Below are 15,273 nucleotides of genomic sequence, written 5' to 3'. Positions count from 1 at the left end.
TATTTATAGTATAGATTATAGTCCTAAACTGTCAAGGAAAGTAAATATTGTTTAGGATTACAACTCATAATAACCAAAAATGAAAAATAATGAATCAACGAAAATCTTTGACAAAATCTGACTTGTCAAATTCCAGCTCAAACTTACGGTCCAAGTTACTTCAACACCCCCCTCAAGTCAGAGAGTACACACTACCAAGACCAAGTCAAACACAGCCAACTTGAAAGGTCCAAATACAGCATTAGTAAATAGATATGCCAATTGATCATGCGATCGAACCAAAGAAGTAACAATGGTGCCTTTCAATACCTCATCTCAAACAAAGTGGAGGTCCACCTCAATATGCTTTGTACGTTCCGGAAGACAGGATTACTACCTATACAATTTGCTGCTTGGTTGTCACAAAATAGCTTCATAGGTTCTTCCATTCAAAATCCAAGTTTTTGCGCATGTCCCTTAATCCATAGGAGTTCTAACACCATATGGACCATTGCTCTGTACTCAACTTCGGCACTAGATAGTGCCACAGTGGTTTGCTTCTTGCTACACCAATTGATAAGATTTCCACCGAGAAAAGTACAACAGCCTATGGTAGATTTCCGATCATTTGCTAACCCTACCAAGTCAGCATATGCATGTACTAGTACAATACTAGCATTGGGCTTGTAAATCAAGCCTTTTCCTGGAGCACCCTTTAAATAATGCAAGATCCTGCACACGGCCTCCTAATGTTTCTTCTTGGGTGTTTACATATCCCTACTTACCACCCCAAGTGCATATGAAATGTTCAATCTTGTGACCATCAAATAGATCAACTTCCCTACAAGTTGTCGATATCCGTGGGAGTCTTCACACACTTCACCATTGTCATCATTAAGGCTAAATTTTCCATCCATTGGGGTTTCAGCTGGTTTACATTCAAGTTTGCCAGTTTCGGCCAAAAGATCAAGTATATATTTCCTTTGGGAAAGGCTTATTCATTTATGGGTTCTCAACACCAAGATTCCCAGGAAATAGGTTAGGTTGCCCAAATTAGTAATCTGAAACTATTGCTATAAATATTTTTTTTACTTCATCAATGTCTTCCACATCATTTCCAAATACTATAATGTCGTCCACATAGACAACTAACACCACAATTTTATCACCTTTCTTCTTTATCATCATAGAATGATCAAAATAGCATGTCCGAGAACCAATTTGCAGATCCACCAAAACAAATTTATCATACCATGCTCTTCGTGATTGTTTTAACCCATAAATGGAATGATGAAGTTTACATACCTTGGTGGAACACTTCCCCCCCCCCCCAAAAAAAATAAAATAAAAAGCAACATACCTAGGAGGTTGCTTCGTATACACTTTTACAATTCTTTTGTAAGATCACCATACAAGAATGTGGTTTTGACATCTAATTGGTACAAGGGCCAATAAAGATTGGTAGCTAAGGAGAGAAGAATCCAAACTAAATTAAGTCTTGCCATCGGAAAAAAGGATTTGAAATAATCCAAGCCATATGTTTGGGTATATCCATTGGCCACAAGACACGCTTATAAGCACTCAACTGTCCCATCATTGTGGTATTTAACCACATACACCCATTGACACCCCACAATTACTTTTCCAAGAGGTAAGTCCACTAATGTCCAAGTATTATGAGAATGTATAGCATTCATCTCAATATCCATCACCCTTTCCAAGCAAGGTCATGTAGGGCCTTGGTCACAAAGTAGCTATGGGTGATCATTGAGGGATTTATTGAGGACTTAATAAGTTGAAGGTAAATAGGAGGTAGTCACAAAATTGGCTACTAGATAAGCAACATTAGCTTTATTTTTCTGCGTATAAAACCTTTTAGGCTTCCAGAGAGCAATCGGTAGATCTTCACAAGTTTCAGAAACAAGAATTGATTTTGACTTAGAATCAAGTGATAGATCTTGTCGCCTTAGGATCAGCTGCCGTTCCCTTTCGTCTTTGATAGTTCATAGGGGCACCGAAGGTGGCGCTACAAGTGGATCATCAAGAATAGGTATTACGGGAAGAGGGGGATCAAATTTTCAAACTACATTGAAAGGCATAATATAGGGTATTTTCAAAAAAAAATGACATTTGCAGAAACATATTGGAGACGATTAAGGGATCAAAGCACTTGTAACCCTTTTGGGTTTTAACTAGTAGCCCAAAAACATGCATTTAATAGCTCCAGGACTTAATTTATCAGATGGATGAAACCAAGAGCAGAACAAATACAGCCAAAAATTCTCAATGAGAGGTTAAATAGAGGACGATCTGGATATACAATGTGAAAGGGAATTTTATTTCGAAGAATTGATGAAGGCATGCGAATAATCAGAGTGCATGCAATTAAAACAGTGTCACACCAAAACTTTTAGGAACGTTTATATGCAGCAAAAGTGATTGTGTAACCTCTAAAAGGTGTCTATTTTCCACTCTGCGACTCCATTTTGTTGTGAAGTATTAGAGCAGCTTGTTTGATGGATGGTCCTTTTTGAAGCACATAACGCATAAATCTCATTCTTTGTGTATTCTAGGGCATTATCCAACCAAAAAACTGTAATTGATTTGCCAAATTGGGTTTGAATTTCGACAAATAATTGTTGAAAATTTCTCATAAACTCAAGTCTGGATTTTGATAAATATAATCATGTCATACGAGAATGATCATTGACAAAAGTCACAAAATAATCGTAACTGAACTAGTTTGAAATCTTACAAGGACCCTATATGTCCGAATGCACCATATCAAAAAAAATTCTAAACTAAATTAATCAAAAGTAGGAAAAGATGTTCTATGGTGTTCCCTAACTCCAAAGCTTTGCATTCAAAGATGGAACATTCTTACAAGAAGGAACCACAATCCTAAGTCTTGATAAAGAAAGATGACCTAAACGTTGATGCCACTATAAGGCACTCAGTTCTATGAAGAATTAGCAACGATGGAAGTTAAGGCAAATGACTCCAGGTAATAAAGACTGTCTAGTTCATGTCCTAAACCAATCGTTTTCCTATCCTGTTGTCCTGAAACTCACAGAAAGCTCGGTTAAATTAACAATGAAATTGAAATCGTGGGAAAGCTTACTGACGGATAAGAATTGACAAGAAAATTAGGTATGAAAAGTACAGATTTTTGGGTAAAATTGGGATGAGGAGATGCATCTCCAATTTCTATACCAAGGATAGTATTGCCATTGGCCAATATGATGGGTGAGGAAAATTTTCTTAAATTTAAAAGAATTGCAGAATTTCCTGTCTTGTGATAGGAGGCTCCAGAATCAATTAACCATGAATTAGGACTAAAGGAAAGAAAGGCAAAGTTACCTGAATGTGCGAATGTTGTAGTTGAAATGGGTAGAAGAGAGGTTTCTAGTTGTTGAAAGCACTAAGGATCTGAGATAACTCATCTTTAGTGGCCGAACTACCCATATTGGAGTTTGAAGGTGCCTTAGCAGTGTTCATGGCTTCAAACAAAAACTGATTATTGAGATTATCTACCCATTCTGGCCTACCATGCTTTGCCTAACATGTCTCTTCAATGTGATTATGTTTGTCGCAATGAGTGCATACCCTTGGTGTTTTTCCAGAGTAGGCCGAACTTATTCCGCTACCTTGTCCACAGATCGAGGCTCCTCTACCACGAGATGGAAACCCTCGCCCGCAACCAGCCACCATGGCAAAGTTCTCCGTTGGTGGGGCAACAACATTCCCTACAGGTATCATAAGTTGTAATCGAAAGAAACTTTCAAATAGAGAGGGTACCTTTTCGCTTGTTAATATCTGGCTGGGAACAAACTGATAATCAAAGCTAGGACCACTTAAAAATTTTGCCACTTGGATTTCAGCCCTTTGTTGTCGTATCTTGTCAGCATTGGTAGCAAAGGGCTGATAAACAGCCAATTCTTCTAGTATTCCCATTTATGCGTTGTAGTAATCAACTAGGAATGATCCCCTTGTATAATATTAAACCACTTTTCATAGAGATAATAGATACAAGAGATATTTTCTCCACCAGAGTAGGTTTCCTTCAGATCATCCCAGATATTTTTGGCGGTAGCATGAAACACAATATTATTGGCGACTTGTAGCTCGACACTATTCCAGATCCATAACTTAATAGTAGAGTCATCGCTACTCCGCACTTTGAACTCAATAGTGGATGTAGCATTCATTGAATCCAATTTCAAAGGATCCTTGGTAAGATGATTTTCCTTCCCTTTGGTGAGTATAAATGCAAGAACCGACTGAGACCAAAGTAAGTAATTACCAACACCATTATGTTTGTTGGGGGTGATCCAAATCTAGATTCGGCCATGGAGTAAAGATACAATCATGGAAGTAGAAAAAAATTTAAGTGCATAAAAATACCTAACTATACTTTGGTGTTCTCAATCGCACTGAGTAGGCATAGGTAGTGTAGGCAGCTTTGTGGTGCTGCAACCAAGATGAACAGATGTGAACTAGGGTTGGTCAAAAGATGAAGATGAGAATCCCTAGATCGAGTTACTGCTTTTATACCATGTTGCAATCTCGGAGGAGGAGTTCCACTGGGGACGAGAGAGAGAGGATAGAGAAGAGAGAAGACTTGTTCTCTCCTTCCCCTGTAATGCTTTATTTATGGTGTAGATTACGGTCCAAACTGTCTAAGAAAGTAATATTGATAAGGATTACAACTCATAATAACCAAGAATAAAAAATAATGAATAATCCAAAATCTATGACTTCCAATCCAAGTTGCTTCAACAATAGTAATGGACTACCTGAATAGTTAACCTGACACCATGGCATGGGATGTTTTTTTTCCATCATTCAAAGAGGGTCAGACAGATGTGTGGGATGGATACACCGAGGAACTCATATTGGATTTAAGTAGAGACGTTAGCAAAAGTTTCCTTTTGGTTATTTACTTTGTGGTTATTGTGTGCGTCTGAAACATTTAGAATACTTATGTATTTTCTTTCAATTTACAAGTCTTTGCATTTGTCAAAAACAGACACGTCTTACAAGTGGTAGTATATGAATAGTACTTTCCACTGGTTTTTATGCAAAATACCAATTTGATTGTGTTATATATGCTTTAAATGGGGAGTACGCAAAAACCAATATCAAAAACCCACCAAAATATGCCCAAAACCACACATTGGCACTTGCTTTCGAAATTCCCAAGTTCCAACTGAGTTGGTTGAAAACTATTTCAACCCCAACTCAGTTGCAGGGCTGGTCGAAACCAGCCTCAAAACTGAAATTTTGAACTTTGATCCACACTCCTTTCCCAATCCCCTCCTTTCCCAATCCCCTCCTATCCTTGTGCTCTTTGCTTCGTTAACATATTTGTCGACATCCCCCTAATGTGTCCCACCCTTCTATCCCCTATGAGGACAAAATCCTTTTAAATCCAACAAAAACCGTGGTCCTAATGGGTTTAATATGGATTTCTTCACTTATTGTCATCATTCAAAAATTCATCAAGATCTCAATAAGGTCTCAAAAACCACAAGAATTTCTACCCGGTTGAGACAATAAACGAAAATTTCATATCTCAATTGAATTCTCGGGAGTCTAATATCTTGGGTACATTCTTTCATTATAATAACAAAAAATAGATTAAAAAGAATGCTATAACTCAAACTTTTTTTGCATTTCAATGGAAAGAGCCCACACTTGCTATTTTGGTTTGGCAAAAGGGGAATCCTTTTTTTTCTCCTTTTGGCTTTATTCCCACCCGTTCTTACAAGATTTCACTACGCAAGTGTTGATTTGGCTATTCTACAAGATTTATGTGCATTCAACCATTAGAATCTACGACATGGATGACTAGGGTTCTAGTCTTTCTACAACTCAAGTTTATGTGTTTTGCTCACTGTAGTGACAGTACTTGGTACTTAGTTGGCAGTTGCTACTGTAGAAAGCTTGGTAATATATGATATTGGCTACTTATTGTTCAAGACAAGTTTTTACTTTGTACCATCAAGTGAGAAATATCCAATCTTTAATTTAAGTTTTACTTGTCAATTAGTGCCGAAAACACTAGTCAATTATGTCTCATATTATTCAAAGTTTCAAAGTATGCCTGGAAAATGCAACATTACATGTTTACAATAAGGGTTCCAGTGTTCACCATTATTGCCTACCAAGGGAGAAAATTCACTAAATTAGGTGTTAGTTCAATTTGAAAGCTTTTAGTCTTTTCACTAAAATTGGACCAAACTTCCCTTGCCTAAAGTTTCAAAACCAGCCATGCCCATATGACCACCCATAACATCAATCAGAAAAAAAGAACAGAAGGAAAACACCCCCCCCCCCCCCCAAAAACAAAAACACACACACACACACACACAAACAAACAAACAAACAAACAAAACAAAACAGAAAACAAAAAGCACCATTTATGTCAATAATTCAAGAATTTCTGCCTGGTTGAGATGTTAAGTGGAGTTTTTGAAACTGGGATCTTGTTGGGACATAATAAAAAAGGATCTCATCTCAACCCTTCACATAATCAATCAAACGTTTCTCTGCCTCATTTCTAGGAAAGATGATGACTTTTCATTGTCTCAGTTCAGAACTCTCTCCCCTTGTAACATCCTGAACATATTCATTGCCAAAATCCATGCAAACCACCTCCAACATGGCATCTGCTCTCTTGTCAGCCCCAATCAGCCTTCATATCTGGCAAAAGGATCAAAGACACCATTCTTCTCTGCTCAGAATTTGTTAGGATCTAATAAAAATCTCGTTCCCTTGTTGCTATCCCAAAGAATAACATCCACAAAGCCTCAGATGCATAAATGGACTAAACCACCTGATAACTGGATCACGATTAACTGTGACAGATCAGTGGTGGGAAACTGAGGGGGATATGGAGTGATTGGGAGAAACTCTGACGGCCAAGTCCTATTTGCTACGGCGGGAACCAGTGAGGACAATAACGTCCTTCGCATGGAATTGAGGGCAACAGTATATGGTTTACAATAAGCAGCATATCATTGCAATCCACAGGTACAGATCCAGTCTGACACTCAACTCACAATTCAAATCCTCACTGGATGCATACAAAGTCCTTGGGCAGTGAGAGGCATTGTTGAAGACATACTTGATATCAGGCAAAGTCTACACTGCTGTGTATTCACTCATCATGTAAAGGAATCTAACGTCTGAGCTGATTTTTTAGCAAGCTATGAGAGCTCTCTTGGGGAGACTCACCTATGCTCTATCAATCTTTCTCCGGAACTGGTTGTCTTATTTGCCAGGATGCCGATGGGAAACACTATCAAAGATTGTAATCTTTCTTCTTTATTCCAGTTTAATATAACCAAAAAAAAAGAGAGAATCACATCCACAAAGCATCAAATTCTTGCACTGGGATTTCTCAATTCCAAACAATCTCTCCCAATGAGGAAGCTGGCTGGCATCAACAAAGCTCACAAGCAAATTTTGAATTCAAAAATCTAGTCTCCTTCACTCATCCCACAATTGAGGTGTACTTAAAGAGCTTTAACAGCCAGCTAATACAGGTTCTAGTCTTGTTAGGAGTGGAGAATTCTATATATATATATATATATATATATATATATATATATATATATATATATATATATATATATATATATATATAATATATAATAAATAAAGGAAACAGGTCCTATTAAGCTGATTAAGTCATGTGTCATTTTAAGTGATCACATGACCTCTAATTGAATTAAACCAGTAACTTCAAATTATAAAACCACTAACTTAAATTATCCTAAAATAATTCTGATTTAAGTCATGTGACTTATAAATGGTCAAATTACCTCAAAATAAAATTAAAATAATAAATCACATACTATTGCACTCAATTCACATACCCCATGTCTTAGGTCCAATAAGTTAGTCAATTACAATATAACCTACGGGATCAGGCCGAACACATACATCATATCCCATCCTTAGGCTAATTCCACCACAAAGAAGCCCAAACTTGTGTTTGGGTGCTGCCCTCAATCATGTTTGGATAAAGCACTATATCAAAATATGGATTCCGAAATCTCGCTCTCAAGAAAATACTAGAAAGCCATCTCTAAACACTTTGATGGTACCTCAAGGGACAAACTTATTCTTATCACCTATGATTTAGTAATCATCCTTAATCTTAGTGCTAGGCTCATTTAGGTTGTCCTTGCCCCCCCCCCCACTCTTCTTTCCCTTCTCCTTGTCTCCTTTTTCACACCCATTTGTGGCATTTATTTATTAACCCAAAAAAAAAAAAAAAAAAAAAAAAAAGAAGAAGAAGAGGAAGTCAAACCCCCCCCCCTTTCAAAAATATTCAATGGATTTTTTAATGGCAAGGTGAAATTCTCAACCTTTTAACATACATTTTTTCTCGAATCTAGTCATGATAGAACATCACAAAAAACCAAAGGTTTGCTGCCGCTTCCTCATTTGGTCCAGATTCATCACCAAATTGGCATCTTTACCATGGACATAGTCTAAAGTATCAACCAATATGACATTGACCAATGTGACACAATAAGGGCTAATACATACCAGTGTCAACTGACACCATTATGTATCCTTTTTTGAAACTAGCGTATCTCAATCACTATCATATTGTATCGGGCACAGACCCCTACGTACCGATACATACATTAGAAAATTCCATGAGTATTGATATGTATCAGATGATATGGCTTAATACATACCAATATATACTGATACGTAATGATGATGATGTGGTTGATACCAACCTACACAAGTTGGTAGTTGATATGGTCATTAAAGGCTCTGTGACTATTAAACTAAGATTTAGGTTATGAGATCAAACATTGAGGAGATTCGACAGAAAAAGGGAGTCTCACAAAAAGTTGGGTTTCAGGGGGGGGAACACCTTCATTATTGTTTTCAAATCATATTACCAATCCTATATTTTCCCTCCAAATGAATACATTTATTAATCCAAGTTGATCATTTGCGGGAATTAGTACTCTCCTTGAAATCTCTTCCCTCAACATAAACTTTTTTCCATTTTAATGTTCATGCAATATACATGTTACACATATTAGTCATTTACATTGTCTGTTGCTTCAAAAGTGTATTTCCATGACCTTTTGACCTTTTCCATGCATGTATGCACTGTTTTAATCTGTCTCCTTCTGACCAAAAAAAAACTCTCTGGTATGACACAAAATGATGCATCACGTTTCTCAAAATGACCACCCAATACCATTTCTCAGGAAGAAGTTTATGGTTTGGGTTATATATGTATTGGTCCTTTAATCCCATGGGTTACTTTGTAATTGACCAATAAAAAGGGCATGAAATATGGATAGAATGTAGGATAATGGGATTTATTTCATCAGTTTAGTTTGTCTCCTGTTTTGGGTTTATTTTCTTTTATTTCACTTTCCCAGTCAGTTTAGGTTACCTAATAGATTAAGGAGTAGATTACCTAATAAATTCCACATCTTCTACCCTATATCAACTTGACACAACCCCACATCAGCCATGACCCAACCTACAAGCTGGCCCCACAACCTGCCTATTCAAACTTAGCTGGCTCAACAAAATCCTGGTTTACAGCCCTAGGTTGATTCCTTTCAAATCACCATTTATATGGGACAAGGCTGACTTGCCGGTCTCATAAGCTTGAGACAAGAATTGCTAGCAGCCCCGGCCTGCTTACAGCCATAATTAACGGAAGATTCAAAATCACAAAGCAAGAAAGTAGCATTACTTTTCTCGAAACAAACATAAATTTGTGAAGTTCAAAGAACCTTCTTGGGGAGGGTGGGGGGGGGGACAGAAATTCAAAGTAAATATATGAAAACAGTGAATCAACTGAATCTTTAATTACCTTCTAATCAACATATTGCACAACAGTACCACACGTTCTCTCGACAGAAGAGAGTTAATGATGTCTCCAACAAAACTAGAAATGTTTTTCTTCATCTGTTCTAGTGTGACCCCGTTTTCATTCATCACACGCCCAGTAAGACTTGGCTTGTATTCTTTGCACTCCAATATTGACTTAACCATGACCATACATTGAATAAGAAACTGCTCAAAAGGTTCTATTGCTGGCTCAGGATTTGTAATCTGACCCAAACAGAAGCCCAAGATGGGCGGAAGAACTTGCTTGTCACCAAAGGAATAAGGATGTCTTCCCTGTATTGTAACTAAAATCTTCATTAATTTAGTACATGCCCTCTTTGTAAATTCCCAAACTTTACTACTCACTGGGAAAGATGAATCTGCAACATCAGGATAAATTAAACTTAGGTAATCAACTTACAGAATTCCACAAAACTTTTTACTGCTAAACAAATTATCTTGTAATTAATAGAGAATTTTGCACGCGATTAAGTTCAGTATACAACGGTAATGTGATCACAACATTGGGAGGAACAGAAAACTTTATAATGTACCTGAATCCCCTATATTTTTCTGACCATGCCTGATAACAAGTTAAATACAGGGCAAAGGTATGAAAACGAAAAAGACATGATAGCAAGTCAGCAACTTGGATGTCAAGGTGCATCCAAGAGAGGGAAATCTTAAAGAATGCGGCCAGAGGGATGCAAATTAGTTAAAGTACAGCTCAACCTATTTTAAATTCATCAAAGGGAGAAATCAATATGGTTCCAGAAGCAAACCTCACCACCCATCACCCCCAGAGAAACCAAGGGAAACAGAGATAATTCCAAACTATGACCCCCAAATAAAACAAGGGAAAGAGATAAAATTGCTGCAACCAAACTGCAACTGCCAATAGGACCTTGAAAGATTGTAGAACAACTCTCAATATGGTTCCCGAACCCCACCACTCCACCTCCAACCCCAGAAAGCCACAAAAAAAAAAACACTAACCGTCAGGAAGTATTGACCAAACTCACATCACTGTTCACGTGAATGGTGTCATGAACAGTGTTCATGTGTACTATTCACCTGAACATTATTTATGTGATATTATCTATTTATACTTTTAGGTGTAAAACATTGGTACTATTTGGTTCCTATTTCACATTATTTATGTGATATTATCTATTTATACTTTTACGTGTTGTAAAACATTGGTACTAACGTACTCTTTAGTTCCTATTTCATGAGTAATTAGATCAGGATGCTTCCTCTCTGGTACTTTGTACTCCCCTTACCATATATTTGAACAGTGGCGGAGTTTTACACTCATAACTCTATCTAAACATCTCTCACCTACCTCTTATTCGGTCTTCTTGTTCTTCTCTTCCCCTTCTCTTTCTTTGTTTCAATTACTGGTTATAGATCCAGGTTTGTCACAAATGAGGTCCCACATAGAGTTCCTAGTCCTGCTCTTTCTTCGCTATTCCTATTTCTGTTTTTCTTCAGGGAAAACCTACAATGACATCCTACAAATAAATCTGCAGCCGCCCTTTGATGCCAAAATTTGAATAATGAAAGCCAAAATTTTGAAGAAAAAAATCTTCCTAAATTCATGTGGGTTTGTGGTCTATAATTTATGTGGTGTTTTGGGTGTACTTCAGCCCCTTTTTTACTTCTTAAATTTCTGTATAAATTTCAATCAGAGATTTGAACTCAGAAATCGTTTAACAGACAGAAAAGCTCAAAAATTTCTCCCACTCTTAGACAGTTCAATAAGGCTATTTCTGTACTCTGCTTATTTACTAATCAGGAAACCTGAGGTTGCCTTCAGATTTTATGCTTTGTCCGGGTATCCCATTCTGATTAATACTGCCAGTACCAAATTCTGATTCCTTTCTGAGTTCTGGATCCATTTTTCATAGGTCTGCCACACTCATCTTCCCTGTTATCTGAGATCTGAGCTGATCTGCAACATCAAACTGCACTGTCAATCTACCTAGTTGGAGTTTCTTAGAAGACCCAGCCTTCAAACCTTGACATTGGTGAGTTTACTTATCATGGCTTTGTAAACAGGACTCCCTTTGACCAAGACATCCCACTGAATCTGTTTTCCTCTACAACCTCAAGTAGGAGTCAACAAGAGATAAAATTCTCCACCACATTACAAGGGTCCATCTGAAGTCCAAAGAAAGATTGCTCTTAGCAACAAAGTATAAAAGACTAATTCTGATCACCACTGGCAATATCATAATTTTAAGCCTGAAAGACGTTCACAGTAAGCTCCATCCTAAGAAGATGGGCCCATACAAGACGTTGAAACATATTGGACCTATTGATAAACACTTCAGTTAAATGAAGATATGGGAACAAGCGAAGTGTTTTCAACGTGGTCTTGATTTTTTTTTTTTTTTTTTTTTTTTTTGGGGGGGGGGGTTGATCAACAGTATTATCTAGAGCATTGCCCAGATGAAAGTGACTGAATAAATGGTTCCCACAACTTGAGCTACCTATTGTAGGTGTGGTAAAGGAAGCTGAAAGGGTCTAGATGATAATCATAAGACCACTCGACATGGAAGTGGCTACATGTCTATCTTCTCAAGTAGAGAGGTTGCCCCACCAAGACAACAGTTGTATTCAAGCAGACAAATGTCACATGTCCTTTATCAATTCATCAGAGTCTAATATTTTCAAGCAGGGGGATTGCTGATGAAGAACATGTAGCATTCCAAGTGCCTTAGAACTTAGAAGAGAATCTTTTGCTAACTATATTGTAATTCCCACCCTCCATGACTTCCATAAGAGGCATAATTTGTTTTTCTACTCAGCCCAGGAATCAAATTCCACGGCTACAGGCCCTAAGGCCTTAATATAAATGGAGGATATCATGGATGTTGATGGTCATGTTCAGATTATTAAAATTGCTTTGCAAGAAAAAGAAGCTGCTGCTGCAGCCTCCGTACTCCATTGGAGATTTAGTCTACGGAGTGATCCAACCTCGGTGAGATTTGTGTGTGTATTCAGCCACCGCTGGCCTGGTTGTAGTTACTTTTCAAAGTTCAAGCCGTTTTCAAATTGTTCAAACTACATGCAGCAGCCAAGGCATTCTTGCCAGTTGCCACTACAGTAAGTTATTGAGAATCCCAGCCCCAATTCTTCTTGCAGGTCTTCAATAACCTTAAACTTCCAGTTGCATTACTATCCTTCTAATTCCATACAACTTCCATTTGCAACAGGCTATCAAAAACCATTCATTATCCAACCAATGCATTAAACTCAATCCAGCTCCAATCCCAGATCATGCACTCAAAGTGTAAAAATCCCCCACCTCTGGCTCTTCCAGGAAGACCCAAAACTCACCCAGTACAGTCCATCTATCAGTTTTCTCCTGAACTCAGTTTGAATTACCCCCTACCAAAGTTGGAAAGTCATCCTAATTCCGTCCCAAATCCCAACCTTAACCCTAGATTCCTTCAATTTTCACTTTTCAAATCTCAGGTGAAACCCACGATTGCTGAAACTCCAAGTTCAGCATTCAAACCCTAGTGGTGAAACCCCAAACCCTCACTAATAGAACCCCCATCACTTACTGGTATATTCCTACCGTCAAACCCTAAACCTAACCCTAAGTTGACCTAAAAATTCTAACCCTAGGTTTCCGGTCAAGTGGTGCTTATCCGTTGTGTCCTCCAAGCCTGGTACCTTTACTGAAATATTATCTTCCTCATTCTCAAATCTCCCATCCGAGCAATGGAAGACCACTTCTGCGCCTTCCTCTGAAAAAGCCAAGAGGCCTCACACTTCCTTCACCTTACCCGTTGGCCAAATATCTGTCGCCCTTAATCCAAGGGGGGTCAAGGTATCTGTTGAATCCAAGATGTCAACATTGTCATTCTTTTGAAACTCATTTGGAAGATTGCCTACAAGCATGACTCGGTCTAGGTTAATTGAGTTTATTCTTACTTCCTCAAATTTGACACAATTTGGACTGCTACCCTCTCCTACAACCCTTCATGGATCAAGAGAAAGCTCCTACTTTTGAGGCCTCTCACCATTTCCACTAGCTCCTCCGAAATCTCTACTGGTTCTTCCATTTCCTTATGGCTGGACCCTTGGCATCCGATGGGCACTCAATTCATGCTCCGTGGACCTTGCACTATGTATGAGTCCCGAACTCCCAAATTCACCCCACTTTCATCCATCATTGACGACTCTTGGTCCCCCTTGCTACACCCAAGTCTCACACAAATTTGGACCTGCCTTCCCCCCATCCTAGATATCCCCAGTGACCTTACCATTTGGACTACCCCCTCCAAATCTTTACCACCTCGTCGGGCTAGAAACTCACCCGCTCCCCCTCCCCCTCCCCCTGTCCCTTAGGCCCCCTAGTTTAGTTCAAAGGTCAAGTACCTCGTACCCCGTACCCCGCACTCCCTCAACCTTTGTAGAGACCTTAACCTTGGCCACCCCACCCAAGCTTTTCTCGTTAACCGCCATATCCCTACTAACCCTAGCAGTATCCTTTGTTGAATTGGTTCAGAGGACCTTAACCACTTGTTTGTCACTTGTCCCTTTACCCATTCCCTTTGGAAGAAAGCCCTCTACTATATTTGGCCTCACTTTGAATGCTCTTTTGGCTTCATCAGGATTGGTATTGGATTTTGAGATCCTTCTTTGGCAATACTATTGGCGATCAGGTTGGTAACATGGTCTTCGGAGCCACCCTCCACCACTTGGGGTGGGAGCATAACCTTAGGAGATGGACTTCCAAATCTAGATCTTTGGAGTTGATTCGGAAAATCATCTGCTATGATGTTTCCTCTAGGCTTCAGTTGGTTCCCCATCCCCTTGTTGTGGATACCCCAAGGAACAGGCTCATTGTTGTTACCTAGGATCTTGGTTCTTCTCTCTAGCCCCCCTCTTGATGGCTGGTTGACTCCCTTCCCCCACCCCTTCCTCATTGTATATTCTCTTCCCTATTCATGCTCTTTAATGTTAGTTTAAAAATAAAATAAATAAATAAACATTGAGCTCGTTCGAACCAATTTGTTTCATAACGTCATGTTTCCTCTAAGGAAGGGTGGAGCAGGATTGTTAGGAAGATGGGATCCACATGTTGGTGGGGAGGGCAGGGTAGAATTTTTGGGGAGCAAAATCAGAAAGAAAGTAACTCTAGCACACATTACATTTGGTAGGGTGGAGAAGTTCTTATTAAGGATATATCTGGAAAATCAACCAACATCCTAGCCGCCACATCATCTCAAGCATATGCGGCTAGGATTGCTTCCAAGAGTTCCACTGCTGTTAGAAGTTCCACAACTGATCAAACTTCCAAGAGTTCTACTGATGTTAAAAGTCCCACAGCAAATCAAACACCAGTTATTACATACAAGAAGAACTCTACAATTAGTACTCACAAAGACA

The 15,273-nt window shown here is 38.6% G+C and overlaps 1 protein-coding gene across 3 annotated transcripts in view; it reads right to left on the bottom strand.

Annotated features, from left to right (window-relative positions):
- LOC149011934 (ARM repeat superfamily protein) overlaps window positions 1-15,273 on the bottom strand; it is a 118,422-nt gene that overhangs the window by 76,019 nt on the left and 27,130 nt on the right. For all 3 annotated transcript variants that reach the window (XM_089164220.1, XM_089164219.1, XM_089164221.1), the window contains exon 9: window positions 9,848-10,244. In XM_089164220.1, coding sequence (XP_089020346.1) covers window positions 9,848-10,244 — 397 coding nt within the window. The remainder of the gene's footprint in view (window positions 1-9,847; window positions 10,245-15,273) is intronic.

Source organism: Hakea prostrata, chromosome 7 (genome assembly GCF_041222555.1).
Source record: "Hakea prostrata isolate BN-2017 chromosome 7, UWA_Hpros_2, whole genome shotgun sequence".
Taxonomy (NCBI): Eukaryota; Viridiplantae; Streptophyta; class Magnoliopsida; order Proteales; family Proteaceae; genus Hakea; species Hakea prostrata.
This window is presented reverse-complemented; position numbering and strand designations above follow the sequence as displayed.